The sequence below is a fragment of the Neolamprologus brichardi genome, chromosome 13 (genome assembly GCF_056152115.1).
Source record: "Neolamprologus brichardi isolate AB-2024 chromosome 13, ASM5615211v1, whole genome shotgun sequence".
NCBI lineage: Eukaryota > Metazoa > Chordata > Actinopteri > Cichliformes > Cichlidae > Neolamprologus > Neolamprologus brichardi.
The window spans coordinates 18,687,141-18,709,414 of NC_142116.1; the positions used below are offsets into that span (position 1 = coordinate 18,687,141).

The window sequence follows — 22,274 nt, forward strand, 5'->3', positions numbered from 1 at the left end:
TCGGTGCTCATCATGAACCTGGCCATCAGCGACCTCCTGGTGGGCATCGGGGTCATGCCGTTTGTTGCTCTGTCCGTCATGAACCGTGGATGGGTGGATTGCACGGTACGTCACTCGTGTCCAGTCTAGCATGATTAAATTTTGTGCCAAAAAGTGATTTCCGGTATTTGCCAAAAACTGATTGCTTGTATTTAAACTGCTATAAATAACTCGTTGGTGTATAATATGTGAAACATATGTCAAATGTATCCCTCATGAATGATATCACGTCATCTTGAGCAACAAACAACATTCCTGTAACAAGGTAGAAGCCGCAATCAGTTTTTGGCAGTGAGTTTTATGTATCCTTTATCTATGCAGTTAAACAAAAATATTGTTGACTTGAAAAAAGTCTCTTTTAAGAGTAATCTGGCCAAGAGGACAGCTGAAATTGCAACAAATGCGAAAATAGTTTTGTGAATATATTTTACGCGGCCAAAAGGGAGCTGATTGATTATAATAAAGATACTTGAGAAACAGGTAATTTTGTAATTTTATATATAACCCCTTTGTAATACCTGTTCACCAAAGTCTATTTAGCAACATACGTAACGATGTTACACATAAAAAAAAACACACGCAAACATTGGAAATCAGTTTTTGGCAGGCAATTGACTATGTGCACGTTAGCATATGCTACTTCCGGTGCGGAAACTCCTGTGGGGAGCTTTGTTTCCGGTGTCCTATTCGCGCCTTGTTTACGGTCCAAAACAAGTTAAGTAAATGAATGAATCAAGCAGCGATTTACATTTCTATATATGTCTTGGGCATTTACCCAATATATCTGTAAATGATGTTCATCGACTTGTCGATATTTTCCCCCGCGCCTCAGAGCAAAAGAGAAAAGGGATTCAAATGTTATATTTCTCAGCTGTCCCTCGTTTATCGCGGGTGTTACGTTCTAAAAATAACCAGCGATAGGTGAAATCAAGTAGCCAATTTTATTTTATGACGGTGCAAAACGTTTCGTGGACATCGTGGACATACTGCACTTCAGAGTCACACTGCTAGCGATCGATGCAACGATTCTGTACTGTACAGGAGAGACGTCACGGAGGAGATCGTCTGCAGCGATCAGGACGCAGGACACAAAGTGACGTAAAAAAAAAAAAGCATGCAAACTTGCACTAAAAAATCCGCGAAACAGCAAGGTGAACCGCGTTATAGAGAGGGACCGCTGTAATTTTGAAGGTAAGTCACAACATACCCTTCGTAAATACTAATGTATAGAAACCCTTACCAGCAATCATTCATTTTTTTGTGTGGCTTTTTTTCACGGTTTGTTAACATGCTGTGTAGGTGTGTACTTGACTAGCTGACATCAACATAACGGGGAAACATCTGGTTTGACTATTCATCACCTGTAGTTTGAATGCTGAACATTTGCCTGTTTAAATCATAAGACCAGTCACTATACAGAGATACTTCTGAATGTGGACGATGTGTCTTTTGCATGCAGTAATGCAGTTCTGCTTGTGTTGAGTGATGTAAACAACTGATCGATCTAAACGCTTTAAACGTCAAAATTGATCATTAGATTTTTTTATGACACAACAGTGGTGAGTGTTCCCACCTTCTGCTCTTTGATACTTAACGCGATCTTTCCGTTTTCGAGTTTTGGACATGATTTTGGAGTATATCTTCGCAGTAGCAATTGACCGCAAAGTAAAGCTACCGGGAATGCACAACCCCACATCCGGTCTCAAACCAGGAAGTTAGCATTTTCTCGTGAACAAGGTCAATCAGTTTTTGGCACAACACCGGAAACGGCGTTTTTGCTTTGCTCCACTGTGTGCACGTGTGATGAGGTTGTGTCTCTCTGTCTGACAGGACCTCTGTTCGTATGTGGGTTACACATCCTCTGTGTACTGCACAGCTTCTGTACTCACCCTGGCTGCCATTGCCCTCGACCGCTACTACTCCATCATAGACTGCTTGCGCTACAGCTCCCGCTGGACTCTGTGGAGAATTTGTGCTGTGGTCCTGTGGATCTGGTTGCAGGCTCTGGCCACCAGTTGCCCCCCACTGCTGGGCTGGAGCTCAGTCAGCTATGTGGACCCCATGTACAGCTGTGCAGTGAACTGGGCCAGCAGTCCTAGTTACACCGCTTTCATGGCTTTCCTCTCGTACGTCTTACCTGCAGTGGTCATCCTCTTCTGCTACGTAAACATTGTCAAGGTGGCCCGCAGCCACGCCAGGAGGATCCACACTCTCGAGGACTCTGTGCAGCGCTGCAGGAATCTCCCAGACTATGCTCCTGGGGATTCTTCCAATCAGCACAGCGGGTGCCACCACACCCCATCGACACTGATCTACCACATAAGTGGACAGTTTGTATCTCAAGTTGGTACAGGGGAAGAAGATTATATCAAGGATGCTCTTCCTGAAGCTACCACAGAGCAGAGAAGGTCAGCGTCCAGGCGCTTTTTCTCCTTCCTGGCTCATAGTGCCTCCCAAGTTCCTCTCCAGAACTCCCAGCAGCATCACAGCCACCATGGTGTGGTTCGGCTCTTCATGGTCATTGCAGCCTTCTTCCTCTGCTGGACACCTTACATAAGCGTGGCCCTTGTTCAGGCCACAGAAACTGCAATTTCAGGTCAGTCCACCCTCGTCCCAAACTCTGCTGTTACTTTCTCCTACTGGCTGGTGCTGTTGAACTCTGATATCAATCCTCTACTGTACGCACTGCTTAGCAAGCGTTTCCAAAACGCTCTTCGGGGACTCAGGCAAAAAATAAGCACTCGTCTGGGGAGCGTAGTGGGAAGGGGAAATGAGCTCAGACCAGAGGGAGACGATGGAAGGAGCAGCGAGCCCAGCACGCTGACCACCACCCATCCCGCGCTGGCCTCCAGCTCTGAGAGCAACAGATTATTGTGTTCTCACTCCATTTTCACTGTCAGCACCGACTTCAAACATCAGTCTAAGAAACATCTGTGCAGTGTGTGTCATCCTCAAAAGAGGTCTATGTGGCAAGATGCAGCAAGTGACAGGAGAGCAGACTGCCTGCAGGTCCCCTCCCGGCCACAAGAGGGCAGCAGACTACCCTTTTCTGCTGTGACCGAGGAGCGGCAGGCCACTTTTTTCTATGGCCAGATAACAGTGAGAGTTGAGCATGATATTGCTTAGTCAGGATACCTGTGGCATCAGACACGAGACCACAGTTAACAACTATTTTATTATTTTTATTTTATCCGGCAATGAATTGATTGTTTGGTCAAGAAAATGTAAGAAAAATGGAAATGTCCATCCTATTTTGACCTAATTTCTGATTAATCTTCCTTTTTTTTGTTTTTGTCTGACCACCAGTCTTCAACCCAAGCAAACTGACGTTATTATCACAGAAGATCAGTAAAAAAATCAAAGCTAAAAAATAATTAATTTGTCCTAGAATAAAAAAATGGAAGTAGTCACTGGACAATCCAAAGTCTCCAGCACCTTTCTGTGTGGAGTCTGCATCATCTCCTCCTTGCCTGTTTGGGTTAGGTTTCCACAGATACCTGCATGCTAAGCTAATTGTTGATTCTAGTTTGGCTTTATTGGATAACTCAGACTGATAAGCTCAAATCAGACTGATTTGTAACCAAGACTACAGTTGTTTATATAAATAACAAAAAAAAGCGGTGTACTTCTAAATTGGTTTCCAGGTTTATTGATTTTTATTTTTTATTTTTTTAAGTAATTTTAAGTGTGCTGTCTCACCCAACACTTGCTAAACCTTGCCAAATTGTTTGGTTTGTCACTCAGTTGTTTACTTGATGAACTGTACATTTTTTTTGCAGAGGGGGCAAGAAAAAAAAAACCTCGACAAGGAAATGTATTGAAAAGAAATATTTTTATATAGTACATGTGATTACACTTGAAGACACCCAACAGTAGCTCTAATAAACCCGTCATTTATTCATGTTCGGAACATCTCCTCCTCAAATGTGATAATCATATGTTGCATCTCAGTGTAAAAATCGTCATTCCTTACAAAGGTTTACATTTATGTCTAGCAATAATTCCAGAGGAATACATTATTATTATTTATTGTCATACAGAATGACAATGGGAAACAGTGCTAATGTACTCTATTGCGAAACAAAGAAAAGGCAGTGAAGTGGACTTTTTCGGCTGCATCTGCTCGTACAGTACGTGCATGCTCGTTCTGCAAGACGTCACTCGCTGTCTTCTCAAGGTTAAGTCAGCAACCAAATGCAAACAAATATAAATGTGTCAAGTTTGTCTCAATAAAGAAAGGAGGAAAAAGAAAATCATTCAGATGAGTATAAGAAGGATAGTATTAAACAGTCTCTGTGCAGCAGTCTGTGGTGGCACTGTAAAAAAACAGGTAGCACATTGCGAGCGTGCGTGTGGTCGAGTGATGTTCGTACATTCACAACAAGGCAGAGTTTCCACCGTTGCTTTACAAGGCGTGCACCTCAGTTTCTCTCGGGGGTCAACCACACCACGGTGGCTGTGATGCTTGCCTCAGAAATGTGATAAACGAAAGCAGACAAAGGTTTATTTTTTTCTTCTTCTTTTTTTTGATCACTAGAAGAGCCGTGTGTCAGCACTCCTCTCCTCAAGCCACAGTGGGACAGTTTTCCACAGTCTGTAATTCCCACGCGAAATGAAACGATGTAATTGAACTGCTGCACATTTGTCTGTGTGCATGAGATACTAAAATGTTAAAAGAGAGGCTCAGAGATAGCTGTGTTTAAAGTAATTAAAGGGGTAGTTCCATTAACCTGTCAGTCTTATTTTGAGATATCAAAGCTTTTAACAATATTTGAATGTGTTTATTTAAATTGCTTGGTTAATAAAATGTTCACACTATTTCCTACTGGTGTGCTGGCAACATAAAGCAAATGTTAGGCAACTGCTTTGTGGATGGATTGAAAGCAATCCCACTGTTTGACAAACACCTCAATGATATAATGCATTGAAAGTGAATGTAGATATTGCGTGACTAAACTGTGGGGCCCGAACAATGAGTGAGTGTTGACAGAAGTGGGAGTCTAGCCCAAGGAAAGCACATAACCACGGGGAGCCAATCAGTGCGGATGAAATGAAACTGACCTCTTCTCTAAGAGTGAATAGAGAGACACACATTGTGAAAGCTTCTTCAGCTCAGACTGATCCTCAGACGTCCAGACAGGTCCCTTCACACCAGATGAGCTTCACAGGTCCACAGCTCTGGGACATCCAAGGTGTGAAATATAGCTATGTACAAGTGCACAAAAGGCAGGTATTTGTCACCAAGTTTACACCCGCAGAAGGCTACCGGGCCTCGTGTTCTGTTTTCAGGCATTCAGCTTTGTAGGCATTCTTCTTTGGATCTTAGAGGTGTGTAAATGTGTACATGTTAAAGCCAGCTGGTCTACAAGGTGTTAGGGCTGCCTTAAGAGATGTCTGCCTCTTTATTCCTCCTCACTGAAATATATCAGGCAAGTTGGCGAGTCTTCCCAGAGGCGAGGTTCAGAGGAATGATTAAGAGGTACAGCAAAATAAATGCATGGTTCAATCAGTTATACCTGATCATTTTAAGGATTACAAATGATAGAAGTCCATGCACTGACTTGGTTAACTTGTGAGCAGGAATGATGCCAAATGAATGAAACGCAATCTGAGCCTCCTTCATCTTCCCCCTCAGTTGAAAAGCTGCAGATCAGAGGGCAGTCCAAAAGGCAAGGAACCAGGCAGATCACGTGGGTTAACACCCCTCATTTCCCTCCCACCTCATGTATATGTGTGACGATATTTCATATATTCAAAGTGCATATGTTGACATGGAGGTCCTGGCTCTCCCTCTCCAGTTGAGCCCTGTGCCAGCTCCGGCCTCTCCGCTGCCCTCTGCTGGCTCGTCGCGTTTGCGCAGCTTCTGGCTGAGCTGGATAATGCACTGGTCCCAGTCCTCTGGTAACAGCAGCATTAGGAAACCCAAGCAAATGATGAACACAGCAATGAGGCGCACCGAGTTAAAGTGAATTTCACACGTGTAGTGGTCTACCACTGTAAAAAAACAAATAAATAAAAAGGTACTGTGTCAATAGAAGGGAATTTGCAAATATTGTAAAACAACTGGGTTTATGTAAATGAATGTAAATTGTAACTGTGCGTGTTTATGAAATAAAAATGGTTAATTGTACATCGAGAGGGAGCCTGGTTTGAAAATTAAATGGAGTCTTTCATCAAATATAGATAGAAACCTTTGGGAGAATCCAGTGCCATCAAATATTAAATGGTGACCAGATATAAAAAGCTAGAACTCTTAGAGGAAAGCCAAGAGACTTACTGGCGTTTACAGGAACACTTAGGACAATGCCAAGGGAAATTAATGTCGGGTAAGTTATCGCGATGCCAAAGTTCACCAGGACGTTGAAAGCTGTAGGAACAAAGCAGAATTAGAGCAGCAGCGGACTACACAATGAGAATGTTGCTATTTGTAGATTACACAACCAGCCGGTGCACATTACTGCTCTGTCGCCATATACCGAAAAGCAGGGCTGCGACCCCACAGAGGTAGGCCCATGGGATGTCTCTGAGTGATTCGATGTACTCCACGTGTGTAAAATACAGCATGACTGGCACAAAGCTGACGAAAACAAAATTGGTGCTTCCAACGATGCTCAGAAAGAGTGCAGCCTCTCCAAATTTGGCACTTCCCAGCACCATCTTAAAGAGCACCTGAGAATAAAGAGGAAGGAGAGTGATGCGTACATCGAATCTGCCCTCTTCTGGAGCTGAGGTATATTACAGAGGGCAAAGCCTGCCAAGTATCTGCCATGTCTCTGGCCCAGGGCCACTGCTGTCTGTTTATCACATTAGGGCGGCACAGACAGCAGGGCAAAGGAGCCCAGACCCCGTCAAAAATAGCTATATAATATCTGTCCTGTAACCCCCTTGATCAGGGTAACACAGCCTGAGGCCTGCAACCAAATGCGTAGGTATTGCGTACTTCTGGAAGGTGAGTCTCACACTACATAATCCCCTTCTGTCTTCTGCCACCTGGTTACATAATTAGAAGGGAGCTAGACAGGGCAAGCTACAGAGACGTGTCCATACATACAGCATGCTTACCTATTTTTTTATTCCACCGTGAATAAAAGTGGCACTACAATGGAACTTTATGCTCAGCGGTACAATACACACTGACGAAATGCAATCAAATCCTAGAGGTTTTGCGGATCGATCTAAATACCGATAGTATCGATACCAACGTTGGCATTGTATGTGATCGATACTAGCATAAAAGAATGTCCTCTAAGTTCAGTATGTAGCTCACTGAATTGTGTGGAAAAGTGTACCTCAAACATGCAATATGAAAAATGTCCTTTTTGTGTATAGTCTATAGCACACTGAAACAACAGAACCCAAAGTGTTTCAGAGACAAACAGCTTCAATATGCACGAGTAGCTGAAAGGTGTGTTTTTGTTATATCACCTAATTATTCTGGAAAATAAATTTGCATATTGATGATGATTCATCTCATAAATCATAAGCTGCTTCTATAGTTTAAAAGTATCGATATCGGCGATGTTGGCCCTGGATTTAGTTGATATCACGTCGATACCAAAATCTGCAGTATCGCACAGCAAATACCTTATAGAGCGCTGACATCGAAGCAGAGGCCACGACCAAAGCAATGCCGATGACCGAGTGGCTGTGGAATCCATCGGCATAGGTCATCATTACGATGCCTGCTATGGCCAAGATAGCAGCTACTATCTATACAGAGAAAGAGAGAGAGAGAGAGAGAGCATCAGTGACTGAAGGATGGACAACATGCTGCTCACAGTTTGGTGAAAAAGGCACCTTATCCCCTTACCGCCGCGGAGGGACACAGCAGGCCCACATGGCCTCAGCTTTGTTATTCAGTGCAGAAATAACAAGCCTCACAGAACCAGGCTTGAAGCAGCCTAATTACTGGGTGGGTTGTTATTTCATAGTAAACAAGCTTTTCATTTGATATCTACATTTTCTACGTGCAGTGCAGAAAGGATCTGCTCTCAGATTCACCCTGTAAGCGCTTCCAACACAGGACAGGCAGCTTTTACAGTGTTGGCTTGATTGTGTGACATTGATTTCCGTTACAAAGCCATTGTGTTTACAAACCAAATCCCCCCTCACACCACTCAGTCCAGCGGCCCCTGCTTTTCTAACCCACTCCCCGCCTCTTCAATTATCACAGCTTCAAGATGGCAAGAATCCATCAGCTTCACCCTGCTCTGGGTCAACTGTGATGCGTAAAAGGCAAACCTCTTGTGTTTCATTGCATTAAAATCTGGTTTGTCTGGGTTATATGTTCATAGTGTATATGTGAGAACTGTACAGCAGTGATGGGGCTACGGTGCAGCCCAGCTGAGTGGATTAGCACCGCATTAAGGAGGTGTCGGGAAGATAAATGAGCCGCGTGTTTTTGCTTGGCCAAAGCACCTTAGGCAAGTCTGGCTAAATGTCTCTTTCTGCACTGCAGGCTGCCTGTCAGTCACTGCTACACCTTTCATTTTAGGAAATGGCCATTTGCTCACGGCGTCAGCAACAATTTAAGATGCTTCAGCACAATGTGGAGGGTCAGAGGGAGGAAGGACTGTGGCTTCACCCAACCTTGTTCTGCAACGGGCAGGCATGACCGTGGGTAGCTTATGTCATTACGGTGGCATAACTGCAGCACGTGGACCTTGCACTTTTTACAAATCATAAATCTAGACATGGGTCAAAAAGGAAAAAAAAGTAGAGCTAGTCATTGGTTTTATCCACAAAGTACCACTGAAAAAACCCTCCCTGTTTAACGAGGTTGATGTAGCATCCACCTCATCGCTCTCTCTCTCTTCCCTTTCTGTTTCTCCTCCTTCACTTTTATGACAAACTTGTTCAAGTTCCTCTGCATTACTGCAGACATCCAAACACTGCAATCCTTACTACCAGGCAACAGAGAGCAAGAGAGGGGAGGGCGTGTAAGCGAGTGAGTGAAGCGGGACTATTACTGTACTTGTCTCTTACCGAGGCTTTTCATCACAAATAATGGGGGTGACGAGTCGGGGCATACACAAGGGAGAGACGGGGTGCTTGTGAGTGTGTGAGAGGAAAAAAAAGGAGGGGGCATCGTGCAAAGTGCGGGACGGCTGCAGATGTGAAAGCATCTGAGGCGTACAGTGAGAGGAGATAAACCGATATCTTAATTCACAAAGGTAAGTAACCCCTTACTGTCCTGCTTCTCTGTCTTTATCAGTCACAAACTTGCCGGCTAACACACACATGCACAGACCAGGAAGCACATTTGAATGACATTGTGATCACCGGTAGGTAATCATCCCGTGGTGCTCATAGCCTGCTCTCTACTCAACCGTGCTGTGTGTGTAGCTCACAGATTCAAATGGAAATTCAGTCAAAGCAAGTCATCACAAATTAGCATTTCTTTGCAGATTAGAGACTTTTTTTTGTCATGATGGCTGATGAAGTGTAAAACTGAGTTTAGTATAAAACTTAAACGCACATTTGACCAGAGAAGACAGTATTAGAGATGAGCGCAGCTTCTAAGAAGGTAAAACTGCAGGATTGCCTTAAACCTGCCAGTAGGTGGCAGCAACTCTGGTTTCAAAAAAAAATCTGGTTGTAAAGTAAACATGTATGACATCACAACCTCAGTAAACACTTTCCTGATAAGTTTATAGTGTCAATCATCTGTTCCAAGTTTAGTAAGAGTTGGAAAGTATGATCCTGATAAAAGCCAAAAGGAGAGTAAATCAGGGTCTGCTTTAGGGTGGGCCACTGTGACTGAGAAGTCTCTACAGTCAATGCATAAAGTGTCCTTAGATTTTCCAAGGGATTTACTGCTTTCTTGTAATGTATGGGTTCAAATGCCAATATGGAGATGATGAAAATACATATTTTCTTTTTGGTCTAGTCATAAACTAATCACAGGTATGTTGCCATCTCATGTAGAGTCATGTCATGCCACAATTTTTGCACATGTCCAGGAGCGTGTCAGGTTACATTTCACTGTGTGTTATACTTGTATAACTATGCATGTGACAAATAAAGAACCTTGAACCTTGTTAAAGAGTAGCTTTCATAAGATTATACTGTAATATTCAAAATATAATAAACAATACAGAAAAACAAAGATAAATTTTTAATCTGTCCATATCAAACTTGGGTTCAGGACCCAAACTTGTGCATCGGTTTACAAGATAAGCCCTGATGACATTTACATTCCTGTAAGGAAGAGAGAAGAAAGAAAAATTCCTGCTACACAAAATGAAAAATTTGCCCCCCCCCCAATCTTGTCTCGTGTCTCATGATGAACAGGATACTTTTGTATCTTTGGGAATCTGAACATAATCAAACTGATTCAATCTAGGAAGGAAAAAAAATAAAATGTTTGGTGGACCTAGTTATAAATCACATAAATCAACGTGTGACAGTCCGCCTGTGGGGCCAATATTGGCCACGCTCTTATCTTAAATAAGTTTCGTCATAATCAGTGAGATTCAAGATAAATGGGACGCTCAAACATCTCACCAAAAAATATACAAGTGCAGTGCCCGTTCTAAACGTGGGAGTGAAGAACGGGCTGATAGCAGCTTGCAGTATTCTTCACAACCGCATCAGCGAGCGACTAAAGCCATTCGTCGCAGCTCACCATGCACACCCACGGAAAAGCAAAGATATTTAGACTTTACAATCATTTCATTTACACTCAGTGTGCCTCTATTCCTTTTTGCTGTCATTTGTTATGGATCTACTTTTTCTCATAGACAACAAAGACCCAATGAAAGCCTGAGCAGATGTTATAACATTAACGTATCTGGCCACTGATGAAAAATCGAACAGAAACTCCAGTTTATTAATTCCCTGTTTTACAGAACAACTCCACTAAAAACAGGATGGTGGGACAGATGATAGTGCAAAACTGCTTTACAACATACAATACTGAGATATATATATATATATATATATATATATATATATTGATGTGCTCATCCCACAGCTCGTCGATTACCTACAATGATGTAATTATAAATCATTCATTGGCTGTCTGGGGGGTGAGTTGTGGTTACAGCTGTTGCCTAAAAACGAATTCAAAAGACACGCTTTTGGTTATTAGCTTGTTTACTGCAAATAAAACTTACAAGCCAAGAGGGGACAGTGTGAAAATCCTTGCTTTCTGTGTCCTGTGCTCGAGTTAGACATCTTAACTAAAGACTCATAATTTTCCCTTGGAAGAAAAAAAACACAGGCATGCAGATATACTCACCCTGACCCCCATGAAGCGGTCTCTGAGCACGATCCATGACAGCAGGAAGACGAAGGCCTTGTTACAACAGAATAGCGCTGACACATCTGTTGTGTTGATCTTCCTGAGGGCCTGCAGGTACAGGTAGTTGGTGAGGATCCACAGCAGGCCAAAAGGAGCTACCTTGGTGAAAAACACCTTCGGTGTCAGGCCATCGTCACCGAAAAACCTGCAGCACTCCCTGTGTGCACGACCAAAATGAAGACTGTTAACCTTCTAAAAATGCAGTATGATTTTAAAGCTGATAAGTATTATCACTCTGGGACCAATTAACACCAGTGAACACAAACAGCACAATCTGAAAAACACACTTAATGCCAATGAGTGACTGCAGTAATTCCCACTTCAACAGTTACATCTAAATTATGTTTGTCCCACATTATAGACACGTGGGACCAATGCTACCCTACTAGAAGAATGATTTAATATTTAATTGCAAATTAAGATCTGCGGCAAGGCATTAAAGTTAAATATTCAACTGTCCCCATTAAGAAATTAAACAACCTGTTTGGTCCTCAGGTGTTTTGTCTGGTTACATCTGACAAATATCTCAGTAAAGCAAAGAAATGGGATACAACAGGACATATTGAATGACTAAATCGAAGAAAAAAGCTGTTTGGTATTTCATAGTGACAACAGGCAGAAATGTATTTAATGTACTCAGAAAAGTCTTCTTTCATCTTCCTCCGTTCTCAGCATTACTTGTGGGGGTTCAGCTTCTGGGTATGCGTTTCCGTATGGACTTAAACATGAAGGGAAAATGGGGACAGAAATAAATGTTGCTGTAACTGATGCATGTGATGAATAACTCAGGCAAATTTGTAATGACTCAGATAACAGCCATGCAATTGATGTATGATAATGATATGATAAAAAAAAACATCTGGTCTTAGATTTAGTTGAATGAAACCTCAGGTGAATTACAAAGCATGACATATTACACCATGACATTATTTATTTAACTAAAATTGAGCTAAAATGTAGAAGATGTGTGTGAAAAACTAACTACACCTTTATCGCTTCCAAAGGAATTAAGACGTTGTATTAACACAATGCCAAAGAGGAACGACATCAGCAGCGATCTTAGAGAAGCAACTATTGCTGGCAATCAATTTAAATCCTTCATTCTACAGTGAGAAAGTTTATTCACAAGTGGAAATATTCAAGGCAGCTGTTAGTCTTCCTAGGAGCGGACATCCTAGCAAATTCACCCCAAGGTCAGACCATGCAATGCTCAGAGAAACCTCAAAAAAGACTCTGGGAGCTACATCTCAAAATTTTCAGGTCTGAGTTAGTTAAATGTTGAGGTTTATGCTACAATCAGAAAAGGACTGAACAAATATGGCTTGTTTGGAGAGAAAGCCTCTTTGTTACAAAAAGAACGTGACCCCACAGCTAGGCTAGGGGTGCAACGATACACATAATTCATGGTTCGGTTGGATACTTTGGTGTCACGGTTCGATATTTTTTCGATACAAAAAAATGTTCATTCCTTTTTAATTTGTCATTAATTAAAATTATAATTATATATATTTTAACTCAAAAGTACAGTTTTTAAAATGTAATGTTGCTGAAACAACAAAGGGATAAAAAATAAATAAATCTATCTGATTGAGAAATCACTCATCTTTGGAAAAGAGAGTTTATTACAGAGAAATGGCTCTTTCCAAAAGAAAAGCTATACTATAAGCTTCTTCTGGGCTATATTCTCAGCAGCATATTAAACATATCAGGTCCCCATAAGGAGAATCATGTGCTAACGGCTGTCTAAATGACTCGGGTAAAGTTTGTAGCATGAGTGCTTGTTGTTTTTGTCTGCTTCCACTTGTCTTTGCACTAGGATGATGTCGGAGTAAATGTGCAGTCATATTCGTTGTGTTCCCACTAGTGCTGTCAGCGTTAATCTCGTTAAAATGACATTAACGCCATAACGCCGCAAATCTCCGTCAACGAGTTACCGCCGATCACCCCATGCATGGGGCTGGACGGCGTCAACACGTTAACGAGCAAACTGCGCTAACGCACTAGTTCCCACCCATGTAATTGAGCATTGCTTGGCACATCCGACATACTGTTTTACTTTTGTCCATGACGCGCTTACCTTCAGGGTCATACTTCACATGAAGACCAAAATAGTTCCAAAGGCCAGATCTGAATAAGGGTGGGGGAGGTTTAATTTGCCATGTTGCAACGAGCTTCGCTTCTGTCTTGCTAGCTTGCGCTGGGCTCAGTGGATCTGCGCTCGACAGTGCAGCCTAGGCGGAGTAGTCGAACGCAGATCCACCTAGCTCTCAACACAGACAGCATCATCAGAAGAAAAGTTGATAAAATAAACTTAAAATGTTGTATTGTTCATACATATGTGTACCGAAACGAAAGCACTGTATCGAACAGTTCAATACGATACGAGTATTGTTGCACCCCTACCCACAGCTTAGGTGTGCAAAGTTGCATCTAAACAAACGACCAGACTTCTGTAACAATGTCCTTTGGACAGATAAGTGGAGATGTTTGGATATAATGCACAGCACCATGTTTAGTAGTAACCAAGCACATATCAGCACAAACACCTCAAACCAGCTGTCAAGCACGGGGGTAGAGGGGTGGTGATTTGAGCTTGTTTTGCAGCCACAGGACTTGGAAACCTTGTGGTTGTTGTGTCGACCATGAACTCCTCTGTATACCAAAGTATTCTACGGTCAAATGGGTCATGCACTTGGACATTGATCCCAAGCACAACAGCAAACAGCAGAAAAAGAAAAGAATCAAGGTGCTGCAATGGTCCAGTCAAAGTCCAGACCTCAGTGTGATTGAAATGCTGTGTTGGGGCCTTAACAGAGCTGAGCATAAATGCCCACAAACCTCAATGAACTGAAGCAACAGTGGGCCAAGAGTCCTCCACAACAAGGTAAGAGACTGATAAAGTCACGCAGAAAATGTTTACTTCAAATTATTGCTGCTAAAAGCGATACCTTGATTGTGTGAGGAATTCTAACCAGTCAAGTTTTAACAGAAAATACTGAGAAAAAAACCACTAAATCTGGAGACGTATGATTAACAGTCAGTCTGGCAGTCTGCTATGTTGAAGAAATGATTAATCTTTAAGTGCTTCTGCATGAGGCTTAGTCATCCACTATTCATGTTTTTCAGGCGCTGTAACTACGCACAAGAAGCTAAATGAAAATACCCTTGAATAAAAGCTGACGGTCCAAAAGCTATTGGCATGAGTCAGTAATGCAACAGAGGAACCAAACCATGACATTATGTATCAGTATCAGAATACTGCATAGTGGTCCTGCTCTGTCGTGTTACTACATCGTCTGCTGAGTCAGACCTTGCGTTGCTCTGCTGTGACGACAAGAATTTTCTGTTTCACCCTCAACTTGAGTGACTCCACCCACACCGGACTGCTATTGTTATAATTACTACAGAGTTGTACCGTTTACCCTGAGCGCATCTGGCTCAGTGAAAAGTGATGAAGCAGCAATAAGTGAAGAGTGGCAGGTAGCATATTTGCCAGGGTGTCCTGCTGGATACTGTAGAGCAGCGCTGCTATGAATCAGCTCCAGAGAGCTGAGTCTGCACTAAGAACACACTGCTCAAACCTCCTCTGTGGACACGACACTAATTCTGCGACAACCAATTTATCGGCGTTTCATTACAGACACTGGTTACACCACCTTAAAGCCAAACCGGTGACTGTTCACGCATTATTCCTGCACTTGTGTACTTGTGCACTGTAACCCGCAGTGATTTTTAAGATATGTCAAACCTCTGCAAAGCTGCCAAATAAAGTGTTGCAGCAGCGGATATTAATACACCCAGCAGCGAGTGGATTAAACAGTTAAGCGCTGCACTTCCAGAATGATTTAGTATCACTTTCTAGTGCCTGCACAGAACTTTTACTTGGTTTCTTTAGAATTTGGCACAAACAGAGTTAATCCATCCTTTTTATACTTACATCTAAACTGACTTAACATTACCCAAGAGCAGCCAGAGGGTCTCAAACTACAAGCTTGAATTTAAAAGATGAACGTGCAAAATGACACTTTGTGAGTTAAGAGATAAATCCTTCCACTGCTGCTACGATCTGTCCGTAAATATCAAGTCTATTCAACAACAGGGCTGATGAGTGCACTAAAATCCTCTCCTCACAGATATACTGCTAAAGTCAAGTCCTTTCTATTTCTCTGCACTGTCAGGTTCACAGAAAACGGTATTGTAATTTGTAGTCAGTTCACATGAGCTCCAACTGAGGAGTGGGAGACCCACATCCTCATGTAGGCCTTTAGAAAAAAAGGAAGGATTACATCACAGAGGAGCATCTGAAATACAGAGCCAATCCCCCGAGCTCACCAGCACACCACAGCTTCTAAACTACCGCTCTCTTTTTTCTCTTTGCACTAACGTAGCATTGCAGGTAGCAGAGATAAAACTTTTGTCTAAAGACCATGATTAATGGACTGCTTCAACTGTGAAAGCCACTGTAACACAATTAGGATTACAGTCTCGTCAGCAGGGTATGTGAGACGGCACGGCCTGCTCTTCCAAACAGGTAAATGTGTGGCGGCGTTTTGCAAATAAAATCTGAAGAGAGGATGACTGTGTTTACCTGACAAGCAAAAACAGAATTAGCTTATTCAGCGAGATTGACAATGGACCTAAATGATAAACTGTAAGCAGCTGGTGAAACAGGCTGAACATGTGGCGTTTGTTCCGTGAAATACAAAGAGGATAGAAACTGTCACACAGTGTTTGAAAAAATTCAATTAGTACATCTCTATCATCTCACTGGTACACTGCTAGATGTTACGTGGTGGTTAATTTCGTTGGGGAATCAAACTGACCTTTTGAATGGATTTTTTGGTAAATCCCGATTAGTTGTATACTTGTTGTAACTAGAAAAACTGGATAGAAAATAAAAAGAGAGAATAAAACTCATATGGGATTTTTAATACAGATACTGATACCAATATTGGGCAATCTAAACATTAGATATTCCTTCATATCGGAGGATATTTTTTGATGCTAGGCACAAATTTCACTGACATTTAAATTTCGAAGCCCAACTTTGCTCGGATCAGCTGGTTGATGTTTCCAAACATTTGGCTGCGTAGCCAAAACTTCAGCTTTTAACTTATGGGCCATTACAAATGCTGATACAGATAGATTAATTGTTTGTTAATGATCTGATGACCCCTCAGGTCTGACTTGAGATAATATTTTTAAAGGTTGTAGGTTTTATCAATATATCAACAGGAAACTTTACTTTGATTTGATTTTGATTTTTAATTTTTAATGACTGTGCTGTGCTGGTCTGCTGTTGCTGTTGCAAAAATTGATTTATGTTCTGACCTTAGAAAAGAAACAATGCCCTTTGACTGAAGTCAGAATTAGTGTGAGAGCCTGTACTGCACTTTACAGTCACTTAAGGGTTTTTTTATATCGTTTGTTTCCTCCGCTGTCACTGTGCATGTCGGTGGGTAGGGGCACAGACCCGTATAGACTTTATTCACAGTCCATGTGCACCAGGAAAGGCGAGACAGAAAAAAGAGAAACGGTGACTAGAATTGATGACAACCTACTGCTATCGCCTACTTTAAGTGCATCAAAATCTGTCAAACAAGTGTTAATTCATCTAAAATCCACCATCTGTAAGACTGGTCACAGGATGACTAGTCTTGGCTAAAGTTATAACAGAGTTACAGCACCCAGGCTGGTGTCGCTGCCATGGACCAGCCCATAAATTAAACAAAAAGGGGATGCTGAATATGGAGGTGATATGAAAGAAGATCATGGAGAAGATTCATGGATGTAAAGAAGGAGGATATGTGGAAAATTCTGAGATTAAAAGGATGATCACAACATGTCAGAGCACAAAAGCCGATTTATATATATATATAAAAAGAATGATCATAATGTGACAGCAGCTTTAGTGCTTGGACCTCTAATGGAGCTCACTCTAAAGGAGAGAGTGTCTTCTAACCTTAACCTCTGCCTGGCTGTCTGCCTCTCCGGACTCTTGCACAGGTGGCCGATGTAGTAGAGAGGGAAGAAGAGGCAGTTCCACGTGGTGGCGAACCAGGTGAGGGTGAAGGGAGCATCAAACTGCTTAAAGGTCAGCTTGGCCAGCTGGGTGGAGCCTGCCCAGGAGGAACACACGCACATCACCATGGCGACTCCCCATAGAGCCTTCCGCACTTGTACAGCTGTCACTCGGATGCAGCAGTGAAGCCGCCGTCTGCTGGAGCCGGACTCTGCTCCTGCAGCACCGGCCGACTGCGCGTCTGTGGTGCCCACCACATTCTCTCTGGAGCGATCTTCCCCTAAAGACGGACACATACATGACAGACTGATGTCCAAACACACCGATGCTGCAGACCTGTACGCTCATTCATTATTTGACACATTTTAACATATTTGTCCTTGCTTATTACTGAATTTTTCTCAACTTCCTCTTCCTCTGCATGTGCTTTGGGTGCCTGGTGGGCAGGAAATCATCAATGCCAAATGGGAACATCTGGGCCTGGTGTTTCCAGACTATGAAACCGTTGCTGGCATGCCACTTGATTTTTTCTCTCCTGCCTGGCGTCTGAGTTTCTGCGTGTACTTACTTTCTTTTCAGTTCTTTCATGCTGTTTTTCAGCACCTTGTAGCACTTCCACACTATTTCCACTCCCATGCACATCCTGCTTCACTGACGCCTACTTTTACACCTGATTTGATCAAATTATTTTGATAAAATGTCACATAAAGTGCTTTTTGTCACAGCCTTCAGGGGTTGCCAAGTTGTGGCTTTTTCTCTCTCCCTAAGCATCATGTGGATATAGTATATTATCTTTTGCAGCAAAACTGACTCCAGATCATACCAGTCTTGTCATCATTTTCCGGATAAAAATAGCTGCTTTCAAACTTAAACTGAACTTGAAAGTAATCAATCCGAGTTAGAAATGTGGCGATCAAGTGTGACAGGCGGCAGTGAAACAGAGGGCATATGAGGGCAGACGTGATATCCAATCCAAGATGACCTCTTCTCCACCGCATGAGCTGCAGCGGCATGTGTGTTTGCCCTAGCGTGCAAAGACACACACCGCAACACTTAACTTTTCTATTTCTCTTGTCAAAACCTGATAGCCTCCATACTTCTTCACTAATGTGAGAACTGAAGCGAAGTGTTTGCGTACAGTTTTCGGCCCCACTCTCACCCACTCTGTGCTTCAAAACCAATTTGCTTACCAAGATCATTTTGTTCTCTTGAATCACTGAACTTACAAACTTTGTGTCCTCTACAAAGTTCAGACACTGCTGCATGATCATGGATATGACACACAGTGTTTTACAAAAATATGACAGTCAAATGCAACATTTATGGGAGCTCTTAACCCGTTAAAGCCAGAACAATTAAATAATTGCCATAAAATTCAAATTTGTTGACTATGGGAGGAGTTATTGAACCTTAAAAAAAATAAAATAAAAATGTATTAATATTAATTTACATATATGAGTTTTAATTGTATCATATTCGCTACTTTTGACCTTTTTTTAAAAAAAAAATTATTGCTTAAAAACAGAACAAAAATTCATGTATCAAATATGACACACTGGGCATTAAGGGGGTTAATTCTCACTCAGATAGCACAATTCCCCCCGATGATATTTTTATTCATGCTGACGTCAGCCTGTTATGGCGCGATTATGACATTATATGGCGTCAAACTGAAAAACTAAAAAGTGTATTGTACAGCCCTCTCCATGCCCTTTCATATGACATATTACTCAATATGGTTTCTTGAATTTTTTTTAAAGGTCTACTTTGACCTTGAAAGTCAAAAACCACAGTCAAAGTCAAACGCTTAGCCAACTTATGTACTGACGTCCCCGAGGCCTATAATATTGTTGTGATGTTCAAAGACAATCAGTAAAAAATTGTGAGTAACATAAAGTTTTTACTGATTTTCACATTTGTTGCGACCTTGACCACACTTAAGTCAGCTGGAGCCGTGGATGCTGGACTGCTAACAAACAGACAAACAAACAGAACATACTCCCTCCCTTTATCCCTGGCAGAGTCCTAAAATCATTTTAGGCTGTCTTTTTGACCGTGTAGCTAAACCCGCACCACCTAGAGCAAAACTACATGACCGCAACTCTGCAATCGGTTTAGTGAGAGTTCAACACAATAAACAGCACAACCTCATATCAGCTCTACTTCATAACAGCTGCATAATAGGCATCATGCATCTTCGGTCGCTTCCTACCTTCCAAAATGTTGAAAATGAGCGATCTCCCTAATGGTGCGTCCAGTGGTAATGATGTGCTGCGGGGAGCCTTTTGCCAATTCATCACTACACTGTATGCTCTTGACTGGAATACTGAATGCACGTCAAAGGGCCTCGGTGAGGAAGAATAAATTTAACTTGATTTGATTATGCTGTGGAAATGATTGTCTGACGGCATCAACAGGACAGTCGGCTCTCATAATATTGTAGCTGTGCCGTATCAGTTGTTGCTGTATACGAGGCACTGTCTGCAGTTCTGTGAATGTGATCTGTGTAATAATAAAAAAAATTAAAAAAACAAAACAAATAAAACCACCTTGTCAAATATAACCTGCATATTTTACAAAAGAGCTGTGTAAGGGGTCATCCATCACACCCAATGAGGCAATTCACTGCTACTGGAAGAGCTGACTCTGACCTTTCCAGGTGGTCTCATCATACCATAGATTAACTCCCCTGATGACTATCGCCTCTTATGCTAATGCCCCGGCTTCCCCGGGCTACCTATACTGGCTGCACGAGAGATTCACGTTCTGTTTATCTATCGCAAACGTCAAAAAGAGATGGAGTTAAGATGCAGCGCTGTTAGAGGAACCTGAACAATGTTCCCAGCTGCTGCGAAAGCAACTGACGGATCTGACAGCACGGAGGCACAAAAAAAAACTAAAGATGATTCGAGATCGTTGTCATTGTCACCGCAATGAAGTGATGAATCAGCAGTGGCCAAAAAAAGAAACAGGCACACATGGATGTTTATCAAAGTCTTGTGCACAGGGGTGAGAATTAAGTTTCTCTATTCTGAGCTCTGAGGCCTCTTTGTCTTCTTCTGAAGGTCATCTCTTTGTTGGTGCTGCCCATTTTGTGTCCTTCCTGGGCCTCCGTCCCGCATCCCGTGGCTCTGACCACATCTCTGGACTACACTGCAGTTTAATCTCTCAAATGTGATAATGGACCAAGCCAATCAGCCCCCAGGCAGACTCTGGGGCCTAGCTAAGCATTATCAGCTCTGGCACACTTAGTGAAGTGACAACATTAGTGATATTATACAGCCTGTACTCCAGGTTGTGGCAGTTACCACAATACTTAAATACAATAGTATGTCTCTTATTAAATAAAAATGTGTCATGCAATAAAATACTAATTAAAGCCCCTGTAATTAAATGCAGAGCTTCAAGTACATCTTCCCAGACTAATGACTTAAAACAGAGTGCACTTCTTTTACACTTAGACTGACGGTGACTAATGATGCTCTATGAACCCTGAATGCCAGTAACTAACATATCGAGTGAACTCATCCGTGTGCTGGATCTGAGTTGATGGAGTGGACCGGCAAAATCGAAGGGCCTCTCCGCTAATGACATTTGAAGCTATTATGACCATAGATGAAATACTCAGACCGAGTCTTCTTAAAGTGTTAAATGATTCACCTTTTTAATTCATAATCTAATGTCAACTGTCAAGGTGAGTCTGTCACACTAAGCTGTCTGTAGCACAGGAACAGTGCATTTCTGACGTTTTAATAATTAATCTCAGCCTTCGCCTGCACTGGATCGCAAATTAGTTTTAGTTTTAGATTACTGTGATAGAAAAATTAAACCCTGGATGAAAATGTCTACATTTATTCAACCCATTCTATGTCCAAATGTACTTCATTGGATGCTAACGGACATCTGCAAAATTGCTGGAGACAAGAAGAAAGTGTTTCTAGGGGCAGCTTGTGATCTGCTCTGACAGCTGTGTATGGCTTCTTCTTGTTGTTGCTTCCTCAGATACAGTCATCCCTACTGCTCGGTAGAATGAAAGCATGCTAGAATCATAGGATTTAATAAGCACAGGTAAACTAGTAGCCTATTAGCATCTATCTATCTATCTATCTATCTATTAGGAGTGCAACAATACACAAAATTCACGTTTCGGTTTGACACTTTGGTGTCACGGTTTGATATTTTTGCGATACAAAAAAAATGTTCATGATTTTTTAATTTGTCATTTATTAAAATTATAAATATATTTTTTAACTCAAACGTACAGTTTTAAATTTAATGTTGCTGAAACAACAAAGGGATAAAATAATAAATCTATCTGATTGAGAAATCACTCATCTTTGGAAAAGAGAGTTTATTACAGAGAAATGGCTCTTTCCAAAATAAAAGCTATACTATAAGCTTCTTCTGGGCTATACTCTCAGCAGCATATTAAACATATCAGGCCCCATAAGGAGAATCATGTGCTAACGGCTGTCTAAATGACTCGGGTAAAGTTTGTAGCATGAGTGCTTGTTGTTTTTGTCTGCTTCCACTTGTCTTTGCACTAGGATGATGTCGTAGTAAATGTGCAGTCATATTCATTTTGTTCCCACTAGTGCTGTCTGCGTTAATATGAAATGACGTTAACGCCACAACACGGCAAATATCCGTTAACGAGCTACCGTGGATCGCCCCCTGGGTGGGGCTGGACGGTGTCAACATGTTAACAGCAAACTGCGCTAACGCAGTAGTTCCCACCCATGTAATTGAGCATTGCATGGCACATCCGACATACTGTTTTACTTTTGTCCATGATGCGCTTACCTTCAGGGTCATACTTCACATGAAGACCAAAATAGTTCCAAAGGCCAGATCTGAATGAGGGTGGGGGAGGTTAAATTTGCCATGTTGCAACGAGCTTCGCTTCTG

At 42.0% G+C, this 22,274-nt stretch overlaps 2 protein-coding genes across 3 annotated transcripts in view; one reads left to right on the plus strand and one right to left on the minus strand.

The window, feature by feature from the left end:
* The first annotated feature begins 8 nt into the window (after positions 1–8).
* On the plus strand, positions 9–3,987 carry LOC118454909 (5-hydroxytryptamine receptor 1D). 2 transcript variants are annotated; one of them, XM_035912067.2, is made up of 2 exons: positions 9–105; positions 1,870–3,987. In XM_035912067.2, exons 1-2 carry the CDS (start codon positions 13–15, stop codon positions 3,163–3,165), a joined length of 1,389 nt encoding a protein of 462 aa, XP_035767960.2. In that variant the 5' UTR covers positions 9–12; the 3' UTR covers positions 3,166–3,987. The 2 variants fall into 2 exon arrangements, 1 of the variants encoding a protein (XP_035767960.2); XR_015719917.1 differs by lacking the exon at positions 9–105 and adding an exon at positions 1,179–1,230 and having other exon boundaries at positions 1,870–1,936.
* slc35f3b (solute carrier family 35 member F3b) overlaps positions 3,859–22,274 on the minus strand; it is a 51,182-nt gene continuing 32,766 nt past the window's right edge. The window contains exons 3-8 of the mRNA XM_087850506.1: positions 17,307–17,646; positions 11,282–11,501; positions 7,624–7,749; positions 6,516–6,708; positions 6,317–6,406; positions 3,859–6,033 (exon numbers count right to left, since the gene is read on the minus strand). Coding sequence (XP_087706632.1) covers positions 5,792–6,033; positions 6,317–6,406; positions 6,516–6,708; positions 7,624–7,749; positions 11,282–11,501; positions 17,307–17,646 — 1,211 coding nt within the window. The 3' untranslated portion in view covers positions 3,859–5,791. The remainder of the gene's footprint in view (positions 6,034–6,316; positions 6,407–6,515; positions 6,709–7,623; positions 7,750–11,281; positions 11,502–17,306; positions 17,647–22,274) is intronic.

Coding starts and splice junctions, on each gene's coding strand:
- LOC118454909 (XM_035912067.2), top strand. CDS start 13: ATGAACCTGGCCATCAGCGACCTCCTGGTGGGCATCGGGGTCATGCCG. Junction 106..1,869: donor GTGGATGGGTGGATTGCACG/GTACGTCACTCG, acceptor TCTGTCTGACAG/GACCTCTGTTCGTATGTGGG.